The following is a 23,857-nucleotide window of genomic DNA, read 5'->3' on the forward strand; positions in this document are numbered from 1 at the left end:
AGAACAAGAAGAAATCACAATTTGAAGATAAGTGGTAAAAGATTCTCGTCGCACGAAGCTGAACACTTCTTCTTCAATCGAGTTGTAATGTTTGGAACTCTCTACCCTGTGATATCGTTGAGAGTACAACAGTTACGACCTTCAAGAATAGATTAGACAAGTATTTTGAATCCAACCAGCAACTAAGATATTGCTCATTGTCGTAATAACGGTAAGTTCTTTCGAATACTGGTGTCCTTGTCCACTTTTATCACCCGGTTAGTGGTAGCAGTAATGGTAGTTCTTTCCTCTTTCCTACAAATTTCCATGCAGTTTTTCCGTGCTGCATGGTTCTTTTTCCTTTCTTGCCAGCCTTGACTTGAGGGATGGGGGGAAGGGGAGGAGCCCTCGCCTTTGCTGTCCTTCATCTTCCACCTTTGATTAGATAGTTAGTGTAGCTTGTCACAAACAGCCTCGTAAGGACCAGCAGGTCTGCTATTGTTTGTTCTTTATTTGTGTTCCTTTGTGTTCCTCCTCCTCCTCTTCTTCTTCTTCTCCCTCCTCCTCCTCCTCCTCCTCCTCCTCCTCTTCTTCTTCCTCCTCCTCCTCCTCCTCCTCTCTTCTTCTCTTTCTCTCTCTCTCTCTCTCTCTCTCTCTCTCTCTCTCTCTCTCTCTCTCTCTCTCTCTCTCTCTCTCTCTCTCTCTCTCTCTCTCTCTCTCTCTCTCTCTCTGAATCAACGAATAAAGCCTTCACATTGTTATATAGAAAGCCTTGTCAAATAGGCGTGCTTCGGCGTCGAAGAATATGACCCAAATTTATCCCACACACAATATTCCGAGTCCAGCACGTGATCAGACCATGACAAGACCCCACCACCCCATACACACACAGTCACACTCACCTCCGCGCTCAGGTAGACAGTCGCCGCTCCGTCGCTAAGGGTCCAAGTCACATTAGGGTGTGGCCGTGACCCAGCAGCCAGGCAGGTGATAGCGTAGCGCCGCCCGACCCTCAGACTAGCGGGCGGTGACACCAGTCTTGTGAGCAGGGGGCGAACTATGGAAGGAAGGAAGGAAAAGGTGGTTAGAGGGATGGAAGGGAGTGACGGAAGGGATAAAGAGGGATAAGTGGAAAAGAAGAAGGAAAAGAAAGATGATGAGAGAGAGACATGGGACGAAAGGATGGAAGTGAGGGAGAGGGTGGGAAGGGAAGGGAAGGGAAGGGAAGGGAAGAGAAGGAAAGGAAATGGAAGGGAAGGGAAGGGAATGGCAGGGAAGGGAATGGGAGGGGAGGGAATTGATTGGAAGGGAAGGGAAGGGAGGGGAAAGGAAGGAAAAGGAAGGGAAGGGAAAATAAGGGAGGGGAAGGAAAGGGAAGTAGGGAGAGAAGAAGGGTTGATCAAGAGAGAGAGAGAGGGGGGGGGGGGGAGGGAGAACGAGAGGGAGGCGAAGGAGGGTCAACACACACACACACACACACAAAAAAAAAAAAATAGTTCATGATTTCTACCGTGGAAGTCACTTATCTAATTCCCCTATCCTCTTCCTCCTCCTCTTTCTTCTTCTTCTTTCTTCTTTCTCCTTCCCTTTATTCAAGCCAAGAGTAAGTATGTGATCACTGCAGCCTCGACCTTGCCCGCTAACGTCGTTTCAATATCTATATAAGAACATAAGAACATAAGAACGTTTGAGTCTGCAAGAGGCCGGTAGGCCTATACAAGACAGCTCCTTTGACCCTAAGCTCCCGTGTATCTAACCCCACCTAATATCGCTGTCCATGAATTTAATAGTCTTTTTTGAATGTGACAATTTTGTATTGGCATTCACACATGACTGCTAAGCCTATTCCATCCACCCCAACAAACCAATTTTTGCCTATGTCCCTGTTGAATCTGAATTTATCCAGTTTAAACCCATTACTTCGTGTCTTACCCGGTTCTCTTACCAACAAAACCTTATGAATATCTCCCTTATGAAAGCCCTTCATCCATTTATAAACCTTGATCATGTCTCCACGCACCCTTCGCCTTTCTAGAGAATGCAAGTTTAACTGTTTGAGTCTTTCCTCGTATGGCAAGTTTCTCAACCCCTGAATCATCTTAGTCATCCTCCTCTGCACCGATTCTAACATTTTGATATCCATTCTATAGTAAGGTGACCAGAACTGAACCGCATAGTCAAGATGAGGTCTAACTAATGCTAAATGTAGGAGTAGGTAGGAAGACACCAACCGAACGGGCGTGAGCTACTCCCGGTGAGGATATATGGGAAGCGAGGAGGGTGCTGAAGCCCTTCAAAGACCCTTCCCATATCCTCACTAACCGTTTCCCTTTTGTCTCATCAACACCAGAGAGCAGTTCAGCATGCTCTCTAAAGAGAGTTTCTCTTCTTTCTAAACCACATAACATTCACAAAACACACACACCTTTTCCCAAAATTCAAAATTCAACATGGCGAACAAAAATAACTGCCTCGGAGTCCCCGCCTGGGGGGGGATCATAAATTTCCCCAGTGAGGACTCCCCTTCTGGCTGCCGACTTGAGAGGTGTCCTGATTAACTCCTCGAACCTCCTCCTTATCAATTTCTGCAACATTCGCGGTCTCCGTTCTAATTTTCATTCTGTGGACACCATCTCTCCTCCTCTAAACCTCACCTTCTCTTCCTCACCGAAACACAGGTTTCTGAGGCTACTGACAGCAACCTCTGCTCTGTTCCCTCCTACTATCTCTATCCTAAATTTCAATCCAAAGCTGGATGTTGCGCCTACGTGCGTAACGACACCACTTGCTCTCGTGCCCACGACCTTGACTCTTCTGAATTTTCAACCATTTGGCTAAGACTTCATTGTCATTATATTACTAAATACATCTGTGCTGTTTATCTCTCACCTAACTCTACTATGTAAAACTCTTTGACTATTTGAACTCTAAAGTGGAGCGCATCTTGACCCACTCTCCCTTCCCTGAAATCTCCATCTTGGGAGATTTCAATGTTCACCACCAGCTTTGGCTTTCATCCTCTTTCACTGACCAGCCTGGTGAACAAGCCTTCAACTTTGTTATCCTCAGCGACCTAGGGCAGTTGGTTCAGCACCTTACTCGTATTCCCGAAAGTCTTGGAGACAGGCCCAACATTCTAGACCTCTTCCTTACCTTTAATCTTTCTGCTTACTCTGTCAGACTGTTCTCTCCGTTGGGCTCCTCCGATCATAACCTTAATTCTATATCCTGTCCCATCGCTCCTGTACATCCTCTGGAAGCGATGCTTCTGGCATTTTGCTTCAGCTCGGTGGGACGACCTGAGGATGTACTTTTCCGATTTCCCGTGGAATGATTACTGCTTCCAGGAGAGAGAACCCTCTGTGTGTGCTCCGCGCACACACATTATTCAACTTCTTTCAATAGAAGACCATCACAACAGGAAGTACACGACTCCAGACTGGAGGCTGCAGAACGCTTAACCTCAGACCTTGCTATCATTTCCGATTGGGACAGAAGGAACCTTGTGTCCTTCAATGCCTCAAAAACTCAATTTCTCCACCTATCAACTCGACACAATCTTCCAAACACCTATCCCCTATTCTTCGACAATGCTCAGCTGTCACCTTCTTCAACACTAAACATCCTCAGTCTATCCTTAACTCAAAATCTCAACTGGAAACTTCATATCTCCTCTCTCGCTAAATCAGCTTCCTCGAGGTTGGGCGTTCTGTATCGTCTCCGCCAGTTTTTCTCCCCCGCGCAGTTGCCATCCATATACAGGGGCCTTGTCCGCCCTCGTATGGTGTATGCATCTCACGTGTGGGGGGGCTCCACCCACACAGCTCTTCTGGACAGAGTGGAGGCTAAGGCTCTTCGTCTCATCAGCTCTCCTCCTACTGATAGTCTTCTACCTCTTAAATTCCGCCGCGATGTTGCCTCTCTTTCTATCTTCTATCGATATTTCCACGCTGACTGCTCTTCTGAACTTGCTAACTGCATGCCTCCCCCCCTCCCGCGGCCCCGCTGCACACGACTTTCTACTCATGCTCATCCCTATACTGTCCAAACCCCTTATGCAAGAGTTAACCAGCATCTTCACTCTTTCATCCCTCACGCTGGTAAACTCTGGAACAATCGGCCTTCATCTGTATATATATATATATATATATATATATATATATATATATATATATATATATATATATATATATATATATATATATATATATATATATATATATATATATATATATATATATATATATATAGTTTGATGTAGACTTCGGCGCTTCTGTTGCTTACGCTCCTTGAAAGAAATCCCAGTACCCTATTTGCTCGATTTCTAGCTTGAATGCATTGTACCCTTGGACGGAGATCAGAGCTCACCCCCTAACCCCTCAACCCCTAAATCTCTCTCGCACCCAGACCTGCTTATGAGAGTGTCATTTAAGCAATAGTTGTGAGAGGGGTTGCTCCTACCTACACTCAGAATACTGCACTTCCCTACATTGAACTCCATCTGCCATTTATCCGCCCAGTCATACAATCTGTTTACTTCATCCTGGAGAATACTAGCCTCCTGATCCGACTCAATTACTCTACCGATCTTGGTATCATCTGCAAACTTACTTACATCACTACTAATTCCTGTATCTAAGTCATTGATATAAATAATAAACAAAAGTGGACCTAATACCGAACCTTGTGGGACCCCACTCATAACACATCCCCAGTCAGATCTTTTACCATTGATTTGCACTCATTGCTATCTATTGCTAAGCCACGCCCTGACCCAGTTCAAAACTTTACCCTCTACTCCCTGAGCCTGTAATTTAAGCAACAGTCGTTGGTGAGGAACTTTGTCAAACGCTTTACTAAAATCAAGATAGATTACATCATAATTTGCATCTCTGTCTACCGCCTCAAATACTTTATTGTAGGAAAAGGATTGGTGAGGCATGACCTACCTTTCGTGAACCCATGCTGCGAGTCGTGAATTAAGCTATGCTTCTCTAGATGCTCCCGAATGTTCTTGGGTATTATGGACTCCAGCATCTTGCCTATAACCGATGTTAAGCTAATTGAGCGATAGTTTGAAGCAGCTGACCTGTCCCCCTTTTTGAAAATCGGCGTCACATTAGCTACTTTCCATGGGCTGGGCACATAACCAATATTTACCGACATCTTAAAGATGTCGGTTAGTGGGTCACTGAGCATAATACTCTTAAGCCCCGTTCACACTGTGCCGACTCTGGGCCATGACTACCCACGACTCTTGGGTACACGAGGTCTTGGATGTTGATGTGAAAGGGTCGGGCAAGTCCTGAAAGAGGTCTTGAGACTGTTGCCGAATGCTGCACCGACGTCGTGACGGGAGTCTGGAGTCGTGAGGGCTAGCACGTCGGCAAGACACCAAGACCCCAATAAAACCTCCCCTCCCCCCCCTTCTTGGAGCGTGGGAACCAACTTGTCAAATGGAAAAGTCGCTGAGTTGTCGTGGCCCAGAGTCGGCACAGTGTGAACGGGGCTTTACTGAGTGTCACATCAGTTTCAGAGTTTCAGAGCACACTTGGCATTAGTAAACTTACAGTACGTCATTGAAATTAGCGAAGTTGCGTTGAAATTCTAAGTCCAGTGTTGTGGTTTCACGTGTTAGGCTGTAGTACCCTTCTAGGTATCATAAGGAGATCAACTGACAATCTAAGAGAGGCTATGTGATCCCTGCAGCCTCAATCTTGCCCGTTCACTATACTAACTGAGTCCCTGAACCGAGTTACACAGTACTGGTAGACAACTTGGGTGTGCTCGGATGTTCACGTGTAAAGCCGGCGTCACACTGGACCAAATCTGGCGAGCACGAGCTTTTGCTGGCAGCTTTTGCTCGCGGGATGGCTCGCTCGCGAGCTTTTGCTCCTGCATTTAGCTCGCCGCTTGGACGGGGAGCAGCTCGGCGAGCCGCGAGCAGGCAGTCAAATGAGCTCTTTGGTGCACCGATATGTGAATAATATATATTGCCTAGTGTACTGGATCCGTATATCCATGATATTAGAGAACTTATTCACATACTCGTTTGATGTTTGATGGTGTTTGTAATAATTTGTAATATTGTGAAAACTAGTGTTGGTTTTTATTTTGATTTCTGGATCCCTGACCAAGACCAAGACCGCCCAGCTGAAGTAAACACTCGCCATGACCACCTTCGCTCCTAATTCTTGAGTTCATTGGTCCTCCGGTATTATGCATTCTTTAATATTTAGAGTCAGGGACCATCCCGAGTTGTGGTACCACAGCCATCCACATTTATTTAAGTCTACGCTGAAGAAAGTTATGATGTTGTACACACCATATAGGTCTCCCTCCCTTCTCTTCAGCCATGACCGAACCCAGACTCGTCTTTTCTTCTTCTGCGCTCGTTGAATAACGGCAATTAATGCCGTCACAGCTGCACACTTAGCCGTAATGCGAAGCGTAGGTGTAGTAGGCGCCATGGTTGAGGCTTTGTTTACAATGTTGCTCGTCGCTCGCCCCTCGTCGCTCGTCAGTGTGACGACAACAGTGACTTGCTCGCGAGCAAAAGCTGCCAGCAAGAGCTCGTGCTCGCCAGATTTGGGTCCAGTGTGTCGCCACCTTTAATCTGTAGTACCCTTCTTCAGTATCATAAGGAGATCAATTGGACGACCTAAGAGTGTTCTGTGATTCATTGACTATAGCTCGACCCGCTGATGGTACTAAATAAATCCCCGAACCGCGTCATTCAAAATTGCTAGTTAAGCTTAGGATTTCTTACTCAGTTTCCTACTCCTATTTCCTTACTTTCTTTCTCCTTTCTTCCTTCACTTCCCTCTATTATTACAAGCTAAGCGTGACTATGTGATCCCTGCAGCCTCAATCTTGCCCGTTCACTATACTAATTGAGTCCCTGAACCGTGCCACATAGTACTGGCAGGAGGTTCACGTGTTAGGCTGTAGTACCCTTCTTCAATACCATAAGGAGAACAATTGACAAGTCCCTGTACTAACCCAAACTTAACCAGCGTGTTCTTACCGTATTCACGTACCCGAGGCTTGACCAAGGGTGTTCAGGGTTCAGTAACTTAGAAGGAATTGAGGAAGAAACTGCAGACCGCCCGACACACACACACACACACACACACACACACACACACACATAACAAACAAAAGCCTGCAGCCAAGCGCACACACACACACACACACACACACACACACACACACACACACACACTTCTAGGACACAAATGTACAGGAGAGGGAGGGAAAAGTGACATACGGAAGGAAGGAAGGAAGGAAGGAAGGAAAGAGGGAAGGAAGGGAGGAAGAAGAGGAGGAAAGAAGAAAACGGGAAACGGAGAGAGAGAGAGAGAGAGAGAGAGAGAGTAGTAGTAGTAGTAGATTTCGTGTTGGTACAAGTAAGTGATATAACACACACACACACACACACACACATCGAGGGAATATATATTTCTATGTATAGACCAACAGTGTGTGTGTGAGTATAAATATATCGGTGTGTGTGTGTGTGTGTGTGTGTGTGTGTGTGTGTGTGTGTGTGTGTGTGTGTGTGTGTGTGTGTCAAAAACAATAAAAGAAAATTATTGCTTTGTTAAATTGAAACTGCGGGAATTTACACACACACACACACACACACACACACACACACACACACACACACACACACAAACACACCTATTGGGTTCACGCAACATGAAGTATAAAAAAAAACACAAATAAAAAAGTTAACTTTGAATATTTATTTGCAAATCACGTTATTTATTTATTTATTTATTCATTTCTCTCTCTCTCTCTCTCTCTCTCTCTCTCTCTCTCTCTCTCTCTCTCTCTCTCTCTCTCTCTCTCTCTCTCTCTCTCTCTCTCTCTCTCTCTCTCTCTCTATCTCTCCTTCCCTCCACTTCTTTCCTTCCCCTTCCTTTCCCTTCCTTACATTAAATTTCCCTCCCTTTCCTCTCTCTTTCCCTCCCCCTTCCTTCACCTCTCTTTCCCTCTCTCTCCCCTCCCTTCCCTTCTTCCCTTCCCCCTTCCTAACTTCATCCTCCCTCTCAAGACTCACGGTTCATGGCCAGCGTCACCAAGGCTTCCAAGGGCTCCGTGACGTTGTTGTTGTAAGCTTGGCAGGACAGCCGGGCGTTGTGGTACTGCCGCGTGAGGTGGCTGACGGCTAGGCGACTGACCAGCGCTCCCGATGTTCCCGCTAGTGGCTCCCGTGTCACCTGCAGAATCTGGCAGAGAGAGAAAGGAAAAAATAACGGTAAAAGAGGAAAAAGGGAATTAATGAAGAAGAGAATAGTGAAACAGGACTCTGAGGCTACTGACAGTACTTGGGAGCCATGTTGTGGGTGCCAATACGATACATTTTTTTTTTTTTACAACAAAGGAGACAGCTCAAGGGCACACAAAAAAGGAAATAATAATATAAAAGCCCGCTACTCGCTGCTCCTAAAAAGAATCCAAAGAGGTGGCCGAAAGAGAAGTCAATTTCGGGAGGAGAGGTGTCCTGATACCCTCCTCTTGAAAGAGTTCAAGTCGTAGGCAGGAGGAAATACAGATGAAGGAAGATTGTTCCAGAGTTTACCAGCGTGAGGGATGAAAGAGTGAAGATGCTGGTTAACTCTTGCATAAGGGGTGTGGACAGTATAGGGATGAGCATAAGTAGAAAGTCGTGTGCAGCGGGCCCGCGGGAGGGGGGGAGGCATGCAGTTAGCAGGTTCAGAAGAGCAGTCAAAGTGAAAATATCGATAAAAGATAGAAAGAGAGGCAACATCGCGATGGAATTTAAGAGGTAGAAGACTATCAGTAGGAAGAGGTTATATAAAGCCATGGATGGTGAGGTAAGGTGGTGTTGAGTGTATAGGAGCTGCCTTGTATTAGCCAACCGGCCTCTTGCAGACTCCTTACGTTCTTATGTTCTTATGTTCTCTGTTCCCGCCTACTATCTCTATTCTAGCTTAAATCCAAAGTTGGATGTTGCGTCTACGTACGCAACGCCATCACTTGCCCAGGCGGTGGCTGAATGGATAGCGTGACGGCGCCGCGTTCAGGACGACGCGAGTTCAATCCCCGCCCGGTGCCACCAAACTGGGATTTTTCAGCCGCCGCCGAGTGGCTTAAAACTACCCACATGCTGTCCAGAAGACCACCTATCAACCCGGACTCTAGATTTTAGGATTAAAGATGAGCTCCGGAAGGACAGCATGAGCCAATGCAAGCTGGCGCCACTATAAACACTCGCCTGCGCCAGAACGGGCTGGGCCGACCAGTAGGCCCCACCGGGAAGAAGCCTTGGGCCGACCATCAGGATCCACCTGGAAGAAGCCTACCGGCGCAATAGGCCACGACGTAAAAAAAAAAAAAAAAAAAAAAAAAAGACTGCCCACGACCTTGACTCTTCTGAATTTTCCACTATCTGGACTAAATACGTCTGTGCCCTTATCTCTCACTTACTTTTCCGACTTCTCGTGGAATGATTACTGCTTCCAGGAGCGAGACCCCTCTGTGTGTGCCCGGCGCATCAAAGAGGTGATTGTCTCTGGAATAGAGGCATACATTCCACGTGCTTTCTCTACTCCTCATGCTAAAAAAGCCTTGGTTCAAACACGCTTGTTCTCGTGCTGTCAAAGATAGAGAGGCAGCTCACGAGAGATACCGAAGCCTTCGCATTCTTGCTAACCAAGATCTTTATATTTCCGCCCGGAATCATGCCAACTCAAAACTCAGTCGCTTCCGTGACATTTTTGTCGTTGCCCGAGACTTCTCCAAAGCTGTCGTAAAAAGTAATAGGCAAGGGTCAAGGGTTTCAACAAAGGCGATATAAGTAAAGTACTGAGAATTAGCCAGCAGCAGGATATAATTATAGAACTCGCAGTAATGGATTTAAATTAGAAAAGTATAGATTTAGGAGAGATATAGGCAAGCATTGGTTTAGTAATAGGGTGGTGGGGGAATGGAATAGACTCAGCAATCACATAGTTAGTGCATGGACGATTGCTTGTTTTAAAAGTAGACTGGATAGCTACATGAACGAGGATGACGGGTGGCAGTGAGTGGGATATCTGGAGCTGCCCTGTGTTGGCTATTAGGACTCTTGCAGTCTCCCTATGTTCTTATGAGTCTGGCACAAGTCTAGGCTTTCTGAACTACCCTCCTACGGATTTAATTTTATCATTCTCTTTATATAATTACATTCTCTCTCTATCTTCCATTCTCTTCAATATTTTCTATCCTATCTCTCTCTATTTCTTTCTCCGGCCTCTCCATTTTTTTTTATCATACTCATTCCCAAAAGCAAACAAGGCCTAATTTCTATTCTTCTTCTCTCTCTCTCTCTCTCTCTCTCTCTCTCTCTCTCTCTCTCTCTCTCTCTCTCTCTCTCTCTCTCTCTCTCTCTCTCTCTCTCTCTCTCTCTCTCTCTCTCTCTCTCTCTCTCTCTCTCTCTCTCTCTCTCTCTCTCTCTCTCTCTCTCTCTCTCTCTCTCTCTCTCTCTCTCTCTCTCTCTCTCTCTCTCTCTCTCTCTCTCTCTCTCTCTCTAATTCCTCTTCCTCCTTTCTCTCTCTAATTCCTTTTCCTCCTTTCTCTCTCTCTCTATTTCCTCTCCCTCCTCTCTCTCTCTAATTCCTCTTTCTTCTTTTTTTATTTTTTTATTTTTTATTTAAACATAGGCACATATATAATATTTACATACCCAAAGGTGCACTGTCGTGTGCTGCCTATTCAAAGGGCAGAATAAAATCTATATAAAAAATAACTACTAAACATAAATAATAATATATATATATATATATATATATATATATATATATATATATATATATATATATATATATATATATATATATATATATATATATATATATATATAAATAAAAAAAAAAAAAAACAATACAGAATACATGTACATGCACTGCACACTACACTCGTCACTGCTCCACGACAGTGTCAGTGGGGGGGAGAGAGCCCCTCCAGTGGGCCGACAGTTTTATTTTATTTTCATCTCCCGGATGTTTGGTATACAGGCCGTGAACATGTACCACATCCGACAGACTCTTCCCGAAAGGTGCGCTGGTGCTGGCTGGTACGGGACCACGGCACCTCCACGTCACCACGGATAGCACCGTTCGCGTGTCGCGTGGTGACTCTCGGAGGTTGGCGTAAGCCCACCAGATGTGCACTCCCTGCACTTGTGCCTTATGTAACACCACAAGAGCAGCTACGTCCCTGCGGTGTTCCAAGGAGTCGACGGGCTGAGAGTTTCCTGCCCGGTTGGGGTCTGCTGCATCCACCAGTCGCAGTGCCCGTCTCTGGATGGCGTCGAGTCTCCCGCTGTGCGAGGCAACACACGACATCCAAGAGAGGGCAGCGTACTCCAGGTAAGGCCGCATCTGGGTCTTGTAGAGCAACAGCCTCTGTGGGAGGCCTTTTGGGCAATGTGTTTGATGTGGCTGTCAAACCGTAGCCCTCGATCCACTTCCACTCCCAGAATCTTGACGGATTGGGGAGTGGGAGACGCTGCTTAGCTTCCCTCCACTGCTGGCCCGGCAGTGGCAGGGGATCGAGACCACCATTGCCTCTCTGGAGCAAAGGTCACCTGCCAGCAGGGCACCACTCCTGTAGCACCTTCAGCTGCTGACCTCGTCAGCAGCTCGCCCACATTCTTGTCTTGGGTAGGAGAGAGTGAGTCATCAGCGTAAGCTGAGACTGCTGGCAGCTGCTGCCGAAGGTCGTCCACATATATGTTCCACAGGGCAGAACACCCTAAGCCCTGTGGCACTGATGCCTCCACTGGCAAGAGGGAGTCTCTCTCTCTCTCTCTCTCTCTCTCTCTCTCTCTCTCTCTCTCTCTCTCTCTCTCTCTCTCTCTCTCTCTCTCTCTCTCTCTCTCTCTCTCTCTCTCTCTCTCTCTCTCTCTCTCTCTCTCTCTCTCTCTCTCTCTCTCTCTCTCTCTCTCTCTCTCTCTCTCTCTCTCTCTCTCTCTCTCTCTCTCTCTCTCTCTCTCTCTCTCTCTCTCTCTCCCCAAAATTTCCCGGTTCAGACACCACCACAACCGCAACAACCAACTTATTCCGGCGGTTAATTCATCCAGCGGTTATTAGTTTACCTGATTAAGCCGGTGTTTGTCATTAGCAACGCGAGCCCCAAATAATGAAGCAGCCAGCCAATAGATATATTGTCCTGTCCGGCTACACTTCTTTTAATCTCTGGCTAAGGTTGTATCGTTTAGTTTTCGTTTAATTAGTGCAATGGGTTCAACGAGGTAAGTGTCGGGCTGTCGTTACTCAGGTGTATTCTTAGTAGTGGGGTGTGACCTTGGATAACATTTTGGACGCAGTGACATTTTAACATTTATTGGCCTCTATATTGGTCACTCATATTTGGTGTCTTATATAGGGGCAGTGATTAGCGGGGTCTTTTTATGTCAGTTTTTGTCCTTGAGTTGCTTTCTCTACTGTAAATAAATGGTTTGTCTTATGTTAAACTTTTCGCCCATCTTAAAGACCTAATCCAACTGGTCACTGGGGGGGCTTCGTGGTGCAATGGTTAGCACACTCGGCTCACAACCGAGAGAGCCCGGGTTCGATTCCCGGGCGGAGTGGAAAAATTTGGGTGGCTTTTCCGATACCCTACGCCCCTGTCCGCCCAGCAGTGAATGGGTACCAGGTATTAATCGGGGGTTGTGTCCCGTCTCCTGGGGTCTGCTCCCTTCTCCTATAGTTCCTTCCCCTTCTGTCTCTCTCCAGCATATGACCACAGATGTTGCGCCCACTAAACGAAACTTTCCTTTTTCCTGGTCCCTGCTTACTTTTCTCTCTTTCTCCTCATTAATTTGTGGTCGATTATTTCTTTTGGTATTATTCGGACAAACTAACATTAAGAAAAGAAAGGAAAGTTTCGTTTAGTCGGCGCAGCATCTGTGGTCATATGCCGGAGAGAGACAGAAGGGGAAGGAATTATAGGAGAAGGGAAAAGTTGAAAAGTTTGGTTTAGTCGGCGCAACATCTGTGGTCATATGCCGGAGAGAGACAGAAGAGGAAGGAATTATAGGAGACGGGACACAACCCCCGATCAATACCTGGGTACTCTCTCTCTCTCTCTCTCTCTCTCTCTCTCTCTCTCTCTCTCTCTCTCTCTCTCTCTCTCTCTCTCTCTCTCTCTCTCTCTCTCTCTCTCTCTCTAATATTATTTTTTTCTTTCTCTCATTTTCTCACATTCTTTAATCTTTCGAGGTGAAAGTCTCTCTCTTTCTCTCTCTCTCTCTCTCGGAAAAGCCGCCCAAATTTTTCCACTCCACGCGGGAATCGAACCCGGGCTCTCTCGGTTGTGAGCCGAGTGTGCTAACCACTGCACCACGAAGCCCCCATTTGTGTTGGAATATTTATTTTGGTATTACTCGGACAAACTAATATTAAGATTTGTCTAACCAATACTTTTTCTTCTTCCATTCTCTCCGCATATGCCATTCCCTTCTTACTTCCCCTCTCCTTCCTTCCTTTTCCTTTCAGGCTTTTCCTTGGGGGAGGCGGTTGCCGAGTGGTCAGTGAGCAGGCGTGGTGAGCCCATGCGCCTAGGTTGGAGTCCCAGTGAAACATGCATGCATGCTGATTTTTAAAGCCATCGCCGAATGTCTGAAGGCGACTTCGGTCAAGATTAGCACCGGGGGGCAGCATGGGTCACGGTAGACACTATAAAAAAAATATGTATCTGCGTCACTAATGGGCTGGGGCCGTCCAAGAGATCCCTTAACCCGGTAGCAGCGACGGGCCAAATTTGTGGCTTTACCGTGTAGCAGCGAGGGACAAAATTTGTGGCTTTACCGTGTAGCAGCGACGGGCCAAATTAGTGGCTTTACCGTGTATCAGCGACGGGCCAAATTAGTGGCTTTACCGTGTAGCAGCGACGGGCCAAATTTGTGGCTTTACCGTGTAGCAGCGACGGGCCAAATTTGTGGCTTTACCGTGTTGCAGCGACGGGCCAAATTTGTGGCTTTACCGTGTAGCAGCGACGGGCCAAATTTGTGGCTTTACCGTGTAGCAGCGAGGGGCCAAATTTGTGGCTTTACCGTGTAGCAGCGACGGGCCAAATTTGTGGCTTTAACGTGTAGCAGCGAGGGGCCAAATTTGTGGCTTTACCGTGTAGCAGCGACGGGCCAAATTTGTGGCTTTACCGTGTAGCAGCGACGGGCCAAATTTGTGGGATTACCGTGTAGCAGCGACGGGCCAAATTTGTGGCTTTACCATGTAGCAGCGACGGGCCAAATTTGTGGGATTACCGTGTAGCAGCGACGGGCTAAATTTGTGGCTTTACCGTGTAGCAGCGACGGGCCAAATTTGTGGGATTACCGTGTAGCAGCGACGGGCCAAATTTGTGGCTTTACCGTGTAGCAGCGACGGGCCAAATTTGTGTCATGATATAAACCCCCCAAAATAGACGATACATAATCTGATCACAATTGCTTTGATATATATTATGAAATGGTTTGTGTGAGGGGTGATTTTTTCTCATTTTTCTCGCTTGGAGGGACCATTAAGAATCATGATCCCCGCTGCTACCGAGTAATAAGAGAACCATTCGACAGACAACACCTAAAATAGATCCCATCTCTTTATGAAGAAATTTAACCTTTACTGTCATTGGAATTCACTAACATTAAGAAGAGATGTCTAAACTTTTTTTTTTTTTTCTAGTATCGTCACACAGCCATTCAGTCCATTCCTTCTTCTTCTCTCTCCTATTCCTTCCTTTCTTCCTCCTCCTCCTTCCTTCTCGCCCTCCTTGACAACCTGAGTTTAAAAAAGATTTGCCTGTCTGTAAAATTTTCAAACAATATTCTCATATCCCAAAATGGTTTCCCTTCCTGCTGGTTCCTGCTTGCTGTCCCCTCTCTTCCTTCCCCTCTCCTTCCTCCCTTCTCTTCTCCTTTCATCTTTTTTTCATTCCTTCAGATTCACACGACTTTGCATTCCTTTCCAACTGTTCTCCGTTTTGGTTTCCTCTCCTCCTCCTCCTCTTCTTCCTCCTCCTCTTCTTCTTCTTTATTTCGTTTTTTGTTATTTTTTTCTATTTGCTTCTTCTTCTTCTTCTTCTTCTTCTTCTTCTTCTTCTTCTTCTTCTTCTTCCTCTTCTTCTTCGTCTTTTGTTATTTTTCTTCCTCTCTCTCTCTCTCTCTCTCTCTCTCTCTCTCTCTCTCTCTCTCTCTCTCTCTCTCTCTCTCTCTCTCTCTCTCTCTCTCTCTCTCTCTCTCTCTCTCTCTCTCTCTCTCTCTCTCTCTCTCTCTCTCTCATTTCTGCTTTCCAAACCCTTGCTTCATTTTTATCCAACTTCTTATCCTCCTCCTCCTCCTCCTCCTCCCCCTCCTCCTCCTCTTCCTCCTCCTTCTTCCCTTCCTTCTTCTCTCCTCTGCCGCCATTCGCATACACTAACATTAGGTAGAGATTTCTAACATTAATTTTCTGCTATATACTAATTCCCCTTACGTTTTTTTTTCCCTTTTCACTCCTCCTCCCCATCCTACTCCTCATCCTCCTCCTCCTCTCCTAAATCAAATGAAGCAAAAAACTAATTCCTACTCTCCACCTGGTCCTCTGTCTAACTCTAACCTTACGTCTCTTATAAGTCCAGGCTCCTAGCAGTAAAGTTAAAACCTAATACAGGTAACTCTCGATTTACGCGAGTTTGGATTACACGTCTTTTTAAATCCAAATAAGTGTTTAATTTACACGTTTTTTCACTTATACGCGATATTTTATGGAGTGGCCACCAGATGCCTCACGCAACTGGACACACACGGCCACACAGCTGAGCTCAGTTCTTCCCGCGCGCCACTTGAACAACAATACAGTAGAGATGTATCGGATGTCGAATTTCAGACATCCGCGGATGCGGATGTATATGCGGATGTCATTTTGCGGATGCAAATGTGAATGCGGATATCAGTCTCTACTAAAATGCGGATGCAAATGCGGATGCGGATATCAAAATATGACATCCTCGCGGATGCGGATGCGGATGTTTTTACGTCAAACGTTCTCACCAAGAGGATCCCCCCCCCAAAAAAAGCCTGTTTCAGTGTCCGACCATGCAGACAGGAGAAGTAACAAATAAGGTGGGAGAACCAAAATACTGCCAAATGAGTTCGAATGGGGTCTTAATAGTTGATACTTCTCTCTTTGAAAGTATTTAAGTCATAGGAAGACGTAAATACAGACGCAGGAAGGGAGTTCCTGAGTATACTAGTGGAAGTAAAGTGGAAGTACTTTTTGTTACAATAAAGTTTTATGACGAGTTTCAGCCACACATTTTGTGCGTTACCAGGATGCGGGACGTGGACCAAACTCGTCGTGCATCCCACCTACCACTTTCCCCAACCTCCACCCTTTTGAAAGTGGTTAACTATAAATCTATAACCAACTGATTGAACTGATACTATAAACACATATTTATTACTTAATATTTAAAGTTCAAGATGGGCAAGTTTCGTTTCAAAAACAGTAGCTTATCTACCTTTTCTGGCAAAAGCCGATTGCGCTTAGCGTCATATATCAAGCCAGCACTACTAAACAGCTGCTCACTAGGAACGCTACTTGGTGGACAGGAGAGATACTGGCAAGCTACCTTTGCCAAATCAGGGTAGACTGTCTTCATTGTCTTCCACCATTGCAAACTATCTTGACTTGTTCCACTTATTCTTTTCTCTCTGTGATATTTCTCAATATCTTTCATGAGTAAAGTTACTACAGATGAGTTTTCTGCTTCATCATCACTGCTGGAGCCAAGAATAGATGTCTTTGCTTCATCTAATGTTCCACAGGTGGTAGGTGTTTCACTCATATCATCTCTTCTTCGTTTCCTTCTTGGTTCTCCATCTTCCTCTTCTAGAATAGTCGTCTGACGAAGCTCCTCACATACTCTGGCAAGTGATGATTTTACTTGATCAGTGACGTGAGATGAAGAAAAAATTTTACTCTTGTATCTTGGGTCAATATATGTTGCAATTCTGTAAAGATCTTCATTTTCAATCCAAGAAAATCTTTTCTCAACATCAGCTTGCATTGCTTCTTTCATGAAGTTTACTGCCTGTGTTGCTTGTCTGTCTTCATTTAACTCAATCACTGATCCTGAGCCTGGTTCATCTTCAGAGCTTGTATCTGAAGTATGAGTTTCTTCAACAGGGTTAGAAACTACTGATGTGGTATGCTGAAGAGTGTGTTTAAGGACTTTACAAGTGGAATCACTTCAGCTGCTGTTGATGTGGAGTCACTAAGTTTTTTTGTGATATCTTCATAAGGTTGTAAGGCTTGTACACATTTATGCATAATCAACCACTCAGTATTGCTGAGCTGTTTGATTTTGGAGTTGGTAGCAGCATACACACACACAGATTCCTTTATTTCTAGTGTTCTTCTTAGCATGTGTAGGTGCTATTCCATCTTGTGGGTGTATCATGCATAACAGAGAGTTTAGGTACTTGCAGCCTGTCCTGAATCTTTTTAAGTTCATCTTGTGCCATAGTTGAGTGATGAAAGTGCGTAGCAATACTACGAGTTTTTTTGATCATGTTTTCTATATCACAATGTGATGATAACCCAGTTTTAGCAATCAGCTGTATTTTATGCACAGTACAATCCAAATTATTTACACCTGAGAGAAACAGAGCTTTTTTTCATATTTGCTCCAGCATCACGCAGAACACAGTGCACATTTGTACGAGATATGTCCCACTTCATCAGCATATCATCCAACATTTTGGAAATATACTCTCCTGTATGTCGTTCTTCCAGTGGTTCAGCACCTAGCACAAAGTTTGTTCTTTCAAACTCCTTATTTATGGTATGTGCAGTTAAACTCAGCAATGAGACACCTGCTGAGGTATCTGACCACACATCAGTTGTGAAGGAAAGTTTGTTGTCTTGCTTCACTTCATCAATTATTTCTTTTATTTTCTTGAAAACAGACTCATACATATCACTACATATCATTGATGAATATAAATTTCGCTGCTTTAGACTGTATAGTGGAGCAGCTTCAGTCATCAGTCTCATGAATCCTATGTCCTCAACATGACTGAAAGGCAAATCATCCATGACTAACATTTCTGCAATGCATTTATCCAGTTTCTTTGCCTTAGGGTTAGAAGCATCCCATAATTTTGCACTCTGAAAATACTCAGCAACATTCCTTTGCTTAGCATCTGTCTTTGCTTTTTGCAAAGGTGTTTTTTCTATATTTATTTTTTCTTCCAACTTCTTTGTCTCTTTTGCCATTAACTCTTCAAACTGTTCTTTATGCAGTGATTTCAAATGGTTTTTCAAAGATGTAGTTCCACGTCCCTTTCGTGAATAATCTTTCTTGCACAACAGACACTGTGCTAGGTCACTTGACTTGCTCATAAAATATTTCCACACTTCACTGCTATGTGACGCCATTTTTCAGCTGCTGTAGCAGTCAGCACAGAACAATAAGGCTTTGTAAACTTGATTATAATATCCTTTTAAACCATCACTGGCAAACTGTATTATCAGCGAGGAGCAAAGCAAGGAGCAGTACTTCTTCCTTCGAAGGCAAACTCTTACCAAACTGATGACCTAGCTGCCAGTGTACTGTGTAGGACCTATGCTCAGAATGCCAGTTTACAACTTATGGATCAGTATTATAAATTTTCGAGATGCTTAGCAAATGTGAAAAGAAAATTACTTTATTCTAATGCTTCATTGCATTAAATTCTAGTAAGAAATACATCGAAAAGCCCTCTATAACAGTAATAATGATAATAATAATAAAACAATAGCTAATATTACCCTTCCTCTGTGAAAATCTTTTCATCGGCAACTCACTGTATCAGGGGAAACAGGCGACAACAGGAAAACTCGTGCGATAAGAAGAGCTCAGCGCTGCCGGTTCATATTTTTTTAATATTATTATTTGTATAATTATGGAACCATTCGCATTGAAAGTATTTAAGGAAGAAACACTGAATTCTACCGTGTGAAGTGGGAATAAGGTCTAAGACTGCAATGTACGACATTACTCAGCCACACGACACACATTACAATCTCTCTCTCTCTCTCTCTCTCTCTCTCTCTCTCTCTCTCTCTCTCTCTCTCTCTCTCTCTCTCTCTCTCTCTCTCTCTCTCTCTCTCTCTCTCTCTCTCTCTCTCTCTCTCTCTCTCTCTCTCTCAGCAGTAAGGCATCAGGGAAAGGTGACAAGCAAGGGTGATAAGCCTTGTCTCTATCTCCCTCTTCACCCTCCTCACACACACACACACACACACACACACACACACAGTGACTCACTTATCTGTCGTTACTAAGTATCTAACATTCCACCATTCACAGTTTGCAGTTTATTTACTATGTATTTGTACTTCATAGTCACTAAGTAAAATTCGCCCCCTCCTCCTGACCTTCCCCTAAATTCTAGACACATTACGTTGTGTAAGTTTGAAAGGAAATGAATCCGTGATATTATTTGCTTTAGTTTTACTAGATAATTAATTCATTAGACACACATCAATAAATTTACTCCACATTTCTAAGCTCTGTCTGAACTCTAAGTCTGTAAGCACCAGGCAGTACTCCTCTACTCTGCTAGTCTGTAACTGCGTGTCTATATATTACTCTATAATCTATAGGTTGTGCAATACACAAAACACATTCGCATCCACACATCCTATGTAGAGTGCGGATGCGGATGCGGATGCGGATGTATATTTCACCACAAATGCGGATGCGGAGGCGGAGGCGGATGTTCAGTTTATCACAACTACGGATGCGGATGCGGACGCGGATGTGAAAAAATATGCGGATGTTCCGCGGATGCGGATGCGGATGCGGATATCCGATACATCTCTACAATACAGTACCAATGCTGCCACGCTACTCAACAACAACAACAACACCCTCGGTGCTGTGCTACCACGAGGGGAAGGGCAGCCAGAGGAGGAACCACGAGAGGGAGAGGAGTCAGAGTGATACAGTAGGCAATAAAGGTACAAACCTACCTCTTGTTTGATTTACTACATTGTTTTTGATTTACGCCACCTCTTCAAGGACACAATACTCGCGTAATTCGAGAGTTACCTGTACTAGAAGGAAAACAGCTTCTAGCACTCATTCTAAAAGGACTCCTAGGACCCTTTATTAATACCGCCCCAGGGCTCCCATTCTCTTACTGCTGTTGCCCGACTGTTGGAAGATGTATACGCATGCTATGACCCGCTCAAACCCACTTCTAATTCTTCTAAAGTCTTTCTAGTTTTTCTCTGTTTGTGTATATCATGATGCCTTGCTTGCTGTCTCTGTTATGACCCAAGATTTTTTTCCCCACCATTCGTCTTTGCGCGGTTATTTGATTTCTTTCTTCTGCAATCCAGTTTGCGTCTCTGTAACCAGCATATCTGTCTGTCTGTCTGTCTGTCTCTCTCTCTCTCTCTCTCTCTCTCTCTCTCTCTCTCTCTCTCTCTCTCTCTCTCTCTCTCTCTCTCTCTCTCTCTCTCTCTCTCTCTCTCTCTCTCTCTCTCTCTCTCTCTCTCTCTCTCTCTCTCTCATTTCTGCTTTCCAAACCTTTGCTTCATTTTTATCCATCTTCTCCTCCTCCTCCTCCTCCCTCTCCTCTCTCCCTTTTTTCCTCTGTTTCTTTCACCTCAATATGAGAGAGAGAGAGAGACACTTCCTTCCTTTCCCTTCATCTCACCTTCCTCAGCCTTTTCTCCTTCCTTTTCTCTCCTCCTCAGTCTCCTCCTCCTTCCTCCTCTCTCCCTACATCTCTCTCCTCCCTCCCTCTCTCTCTCTCTCTCTCTCTCCCCCTCTCTCTCTATCTCTCTCTCTCTCTCTCTCTCTCTCTCTCTCTCTCTCTCTCTCTCTCTCTCTCTCTCTCTCTCTCTCTCTCTCTCTCTCTCTCTCTCTCTCTCTCTCTCTCTCTCTCTCTCTCTCTCTCTTTAAGGACAGACCACCTAGTCTGGACCATGGGGTCTGTGTGTTCTGATTTTCTATGTAATTTTATGTAAATCTCTCTCTCTCTCTCTCTCTCTCTCTCTCTCTCTCTCTCTCTCTCTCTCTCTCTCTCTCTCTCTCTCTCTCTCTCTCTCTCTCTCTCTCTCTCTCTCTCTCTCTCTCTCTCTCTCTTCCCTTCTCCTTTCCCTTCTCTCTTTAACACCCTTCTTCTCCTCATCCCTCTTTCTCTCCATCCCCTCCTCCTCCTTCTCCTCCTCCTTCCATACCCACTCACCTCATCGTTCCGGCGCCACACAATCACTGGTCTGGGCAAGCCTCCCACTACGGTACAGGTCACCTCCAGCTGGCCCCCCTCCTGCAGCGACCCCAGCAGCCCTCCCGTCGGCCACAGCTCCCCGCCGATCCTCAGCTGGGGCGGCTCTGGGGGGACCACGACCACTAGGGTGAGGTGCGTGCGTCGTGAGGATGCTGGGGAGAGAGAGAGAGAGGGGGGTGAGGGGGAGGGAGTTTGTTAGGAAGGTCAGAAGTTCCCTTATACCGGATCTAAAGTTCCCCGGACCATGCAGAAGTTCCCCGGCCCTCAAGTTATCCAGGCCAAAAGTTCCCCGGAACAGAAGTTTCCCGGCCCTCAAGTTACCCAGGCCAAAAGTTCCCCGGACCAAAAGTTTCCCGGCCCCCAAGTTACCCAGGCCAAAATTCCCCGGATCAGAAGTTCCCCGGCCCTCAAGTTACCCAGGCCAAAATTCCCCGGATCAGAAGTTCCCCGGCCCTCAAGTTACCCAGGCCAAAATTCCCCGGACCAAAAGTTCCCCGGCCCCCAAGTTACCCAGGCCAAAATTCCCCGGATCAGAAGTTCCCCGGCCCTCAAGTTACCCAGGCCAAAAGTTCCCCGGATCAGAAGTTCCCCGGCCCTCAAGTTACCCAGGCCAAAAGTTCCCCGGATCAGAAGTTCCCCGGCCCTCAAGTTACCCAGGCCAAAAGTTCCCCGGATCAGAAGTTCCCCGGCCCTCAAGTTACCCAGGCCAAAAGTTTCCCGGCCCTCAAGTTACCCAGGCCAAAAGTTCCCCGGATCAGAAGTTCCCCGGCCCTCAAGTTACCCAGGCCAAAAGTTCCCCGGCCCTCAAGTTACCCAGGCCAAAAGTTCCCCGGACCAGAAGTTTCCCGGCCCTCAAGTTACCCAGGTCAAAAGTTCCCCGTATTATTATTATTATTATTATTATTATTATTATTATTATTATTATTATTATTATGAGAGCAGACACCACAACCCGCATATTCAACTGCCCTCAAAATACACCTGACACCCAGAGAAAGAGAAAATTAAACTGCAAGGGATTTTTTACACGATACCTTCCCCTAACGTCGAGGCAAGCAGAGCCGTGCATATAGAGTTGTTGTTTTGTGGAGAGCGTCATGTCACCTCGCCAACTATTCCCGAACAAGCTTTTTTGGAATTCGCAACACCTTTTCATTCCTGAGGGAGCTATAGTTTTGCTGGCTTTTACCCATCCTTGTCTTCGTATGGCTGCCCTTCACTGCTTCCTCTAACATAGAAAAAAACAAATGAAAAACACTGGAGTGGAGTCTATTACATGTTGATTATAAGTAAGGTTTGGAGGGAAGGAGGAAGGGGGTGTGTTATGAGCCTGGTGATAGTTTGACAAGGCTTTGGTAGAGGTTGTGTTAGTAGTATTTCCATGGGTAGTGTTATGAGCCTTGTGATAGTTAGACAAGGCTTTAGTAGAGGTTGTGTTAGTTTAGCTGGAGTAGGTAAGAAGACACCTACCGAACGGGCGCAAGCCACTCCCGGTGAGGTATATATGGGAAGTGAGGAGGGTGCTGAGGCCCTCCATAGACCCTTCCCATTACCTCATTAACCGTTTCCCTATTGTCTCATCTACACCAGAGAGTAGCTCAGCATGCTCTCAAAAGACAGATCCTCTCTCTATCCACACCACACTACATTCACACAAAACTCACACCTTTTCCCAAAATTCTAAATTCAAAATGATGTACCATAACAGAGCCTTGGAGTCTCCGTCTGGGGGGGGGACCACAAATTCCCCCAGTGAGGACTCCCCTTCTGGCTGCCGACCTGAGAGGTGTCTTGATAACTCCTCGAACCTTTTTCTTATCAATTTCTGCAACATTCGCGGTCTTCGTTCTAATTTTCATTCTGTGGAACACAATCTCTCCTCCTCTAAACCTCACTTTCTCTTCCTTACCGAAACACAGGTTTCTGAGGCTACTGACAGCAATCTCTACTCTGTTCCCTCCTACTATCTCCATCCTCAATTTCAATCCACAGCTGGATGTTGCGTCTACGTACGCAACGACATCACTTGCTCTCGTGCCCATGACCTTGACTCTTTTGAATTTTCCACCATCTGGCTAAGACTTCATTGTCATTCTATTACTAAATACATCTGTGCTGTTTATCTCTCACCAAATTCTACTAACTATGTAAAATTCGTTGACTACCTGAACTCTAAAGTAGAGCACAGCTTGACCCACTCTCCCTTCGCTGAAATCTCCATCCTAGGAGATTTCAATGTTCACCACCAGCTTTGGCTTTCATCCTCTTTCACTGACCAGCCTGGTGAACAAGCCTACAACTTTGCTCTTCTCAATGACCTAGAACAGTTGATTCAGCACCCTACACGTATTCCCGACCGTCTTGGAGACCGGCCCAACATACTAGACCTCTTCCTTACCTCTAACCCTTTTGCCTACTCTGTCAAACTGTTCTCTCCGTTGGGCTCCTCCAATCACAACCTTATTTCTGTATTCTGTCCTATCGCTTCTGTACACCCTCTGGACCCACCGAAGAGGCGATGGTTCTGGCATTTTCCTCGGTGGGACGACCTGAGGATGTACTTTGCCGATTTCCCGTGGAATGATTACTGCTTCCAGGATAGAG

The 23,857-nt window shown here is 45.5% G+C and overlaps 1 protein-coding gene across 1 annotated transcript in view; it reads right to left on the minus strand.

Moving 5' to 3' along the window:
* The window catches only part of LOC126991365 (nephrin-like), a 175,526-nt gene that overhangs the window by 106,997 nt on the left and 44,672 nt on the right, over positions 1 to 23,857 (minus strand). The window contains exons 4-6 of the mRNA XM_050850124.1: positions 21,212 to 21,405; positions 8,048 to 8,216; positions 882 to 1,036 (exon numbers count right to left, since the gene is read on the minus strand). Coding sequence (XP_050706081.1) covers positions 882 to 1,036; positions 8,048 to 8,216; positions 21,212 to 21,405 — 518 coding nt within the window. The remainder of the gene's footprint in view (positions 1 to 881; positions 1,037 to 8,047; positions 8,217 to 21,211; positions 21,406 to 23,857) is intronic.

This window comes from Eriocheir sinensis, unplaced genomic scaffold (assembly GCF_024679095.1).
Source record: "Eriocheir sinensis breed Jianghai 21 unplaced genomic scaffold, ASM2467909v1 Scaffold265, whole genome shotgun sequence".
Lineage (NCBI taxonomy): Eukaryota > Metazoa > Arthropoda > Malacostraca > Decapoda > Varunidae > Eriocheir > Eriocheir sinensis.